Genomic DNA, 1,768 nt, shown 5'->3' on the forward strand with positions numbered 1-1,768 from the left:
ATGTCTGCACTGTTTTATTCCTCACTGCTCGTGTCCAGTACTCACAGTTTCAGATGTTTGGGTTGGATCAAACCCTACCAGACTTGGAAAAGCTGCACATGTTTGCTGCAGCAATGTCGGTAAGTTGTTACATTTTTCTAAAGAAAAAAGTGTGTTACAAGTTGCTTATTAAATGTAGTAGTTATTTTGTAGGAAATTATTTTATCAGCTTTTATTGTCCCATTATGACCAGAAAGTTTGTTACACAGTGATGTGCATAAAATAGGAAAGGGTCATTGCAATCAATTATCTGGGACACCAACTTTACCATAACATCCATTAGCTTACATTAGTCAGCTCAAGCTTTTATTATTATTGACTGCAAAAGTTGATAATCCTGACATATTGTTCTTGCCTGCTTCTTTTTGTATAACAAGATTTACTTTTTACAAAGCCTTGATGTGCTATAAAACTTCAAAATATCAGTTAGTCTTACCTTAAACAGTTATTAACTCTCAAAAGTGATCACTGTAAAATGACAAGCTATGTGATGCCTTCAACTTAAGAAATCTGTCTTCTATTCCAGGTCTCTTCATGTGGACAACCCCCCTCAACAACCATCAATCTCAACAAGCTATGTCCATGGTACCTCCTCTGTTTCTTTGTTGCCCCTTACTGTGGGACAGAGCCTAGATGCTACAGTCCAACGCTGTCCTGACCGTGAAGCTGTGGTCTTTCTGCAAGATGGCATCCGCAAAACCTTTGCAGAGTTTCAGCAGGATGTGAGTGTCAGATGAGATGCTTTGAATATTTATCTTTTTGGTGTCTTGACAAAATGAGCTTTTGTATGTGCTAAAGCATTGCTTAAAATTTCGTTTTGTTCAGGTTGACAAAGCAGCTGCAGGTTTGCTTGCTCTTGGCTTGAAGCGAGGTGATCGACTGGGAGTTTGGAGCCCAAACATCTATGAATGGATCCTTTTTCAGTTTGCTTCAGCCAAGGCTGGAATTATACTGGTCAGTGCATGAAATCCCAAAATAATTCAATTTACAACATTGTAGCCATGTTTTACCAAATAATCAAGTTGTCAAGTGCAAGTCAGACGTACACTGAACTTTTAACAGCATGGGAAAGTGTTACTAATTTGTGTTTTTCAGATCATCATTATCCAGATGCATGTGACACAGATTAACTAATGCAGGCATGTCATATATTGTTTATGTCATGGCATGTGGGGAATAAAAACTCTAGCAAATAGGTAAGATTTAAAACTGTTTCTAACCTTGCAGGTGCCACTGAACCCAGCCTATCAAGTGGAAGAAGTGATCTTTACTCTACAAAAGGTAACTGTTCTTATTCCCCTGCATACATATCAACATGACAGTATATTGCAAAACAAATACAAACTAAAAGAGGTAAAAGCACACACTTTAATTACTGATTAGATGTAACAATGCTGGTTTGTTGTGTCTAGGTTCAGTGTAAAGCTGTGTTGTGTCCCACCAGCTTTAAAACTCAAAACTTTTGTGAGATGCTGAGAGAGATCTGCCCAGGAATCGACACCATGCCAATTGGCATGATCAAAAGCTCCAGGTCTGACAGTGTCAGATGTCAGATTTAGCAAATGTCATTCATTCACAGGATTAAAAACATACTAGTATATATTTTTGAAATTGTAAAACAAAACCAGTTGTTTCTGCAGCATAATGATCTGTTTTGGGTCTGTCAGGGTGCCAGATTTGCAGATGATAATTGTGACTGACAGCAGGCAGCCAGGGATGCTTCATGTGG

General features: G+C 38.3%; 1 protein-coding gene across 1 annotated transcript in view; it reads left to right on the top strand.

Annotated features, from left to right (window-relative positions):
- LOC119421706 (medium-chain acyl-CoA ligase ACSF2, mitochondrial-like) overlaps positions 1-1,768 on the top strand; it is a 5,182-nt gene continuing 3,414 nt past the window's right edge. The window contains exons 1-6 of the mRNA XM_037689060.1: positions 1-119; positions 566-761; positions 865-993; positions 1,267-1,320; positions 1,452-1,570; positions 1,707-1,745. Of these exons, the coding sequence (XP_037544988.1) occupies positions 1-119; positions 566-761; positions 865-993; positions 1,267-1,320; positions 1,452-1,570; positions 1,707-1,745 (656 nt within the window). The remainder of the gene's footprint in view (positions 120-565; positions 762-864; positions 994-1,266; positions 1,321-1,451; positions 1,571-1,706; positions 1,746-1,768) is intronic.

The sequence above is a fragment of the Nematolebias whitei genome, chromosome 15 (genome assembly GCF_014905685.2).
Source record: "Nematolebias whitei isolate Nwh7 chromosome 15, NemWhi1, whole genome shotgun sequence".
Classification (NCBI taxonomy): Eukaryota; Metazoa; Chordata; class Actinopteri; order Cyprinodontiformes; family Rivulidae; genus Nematolebias; species Nematolebias whitei.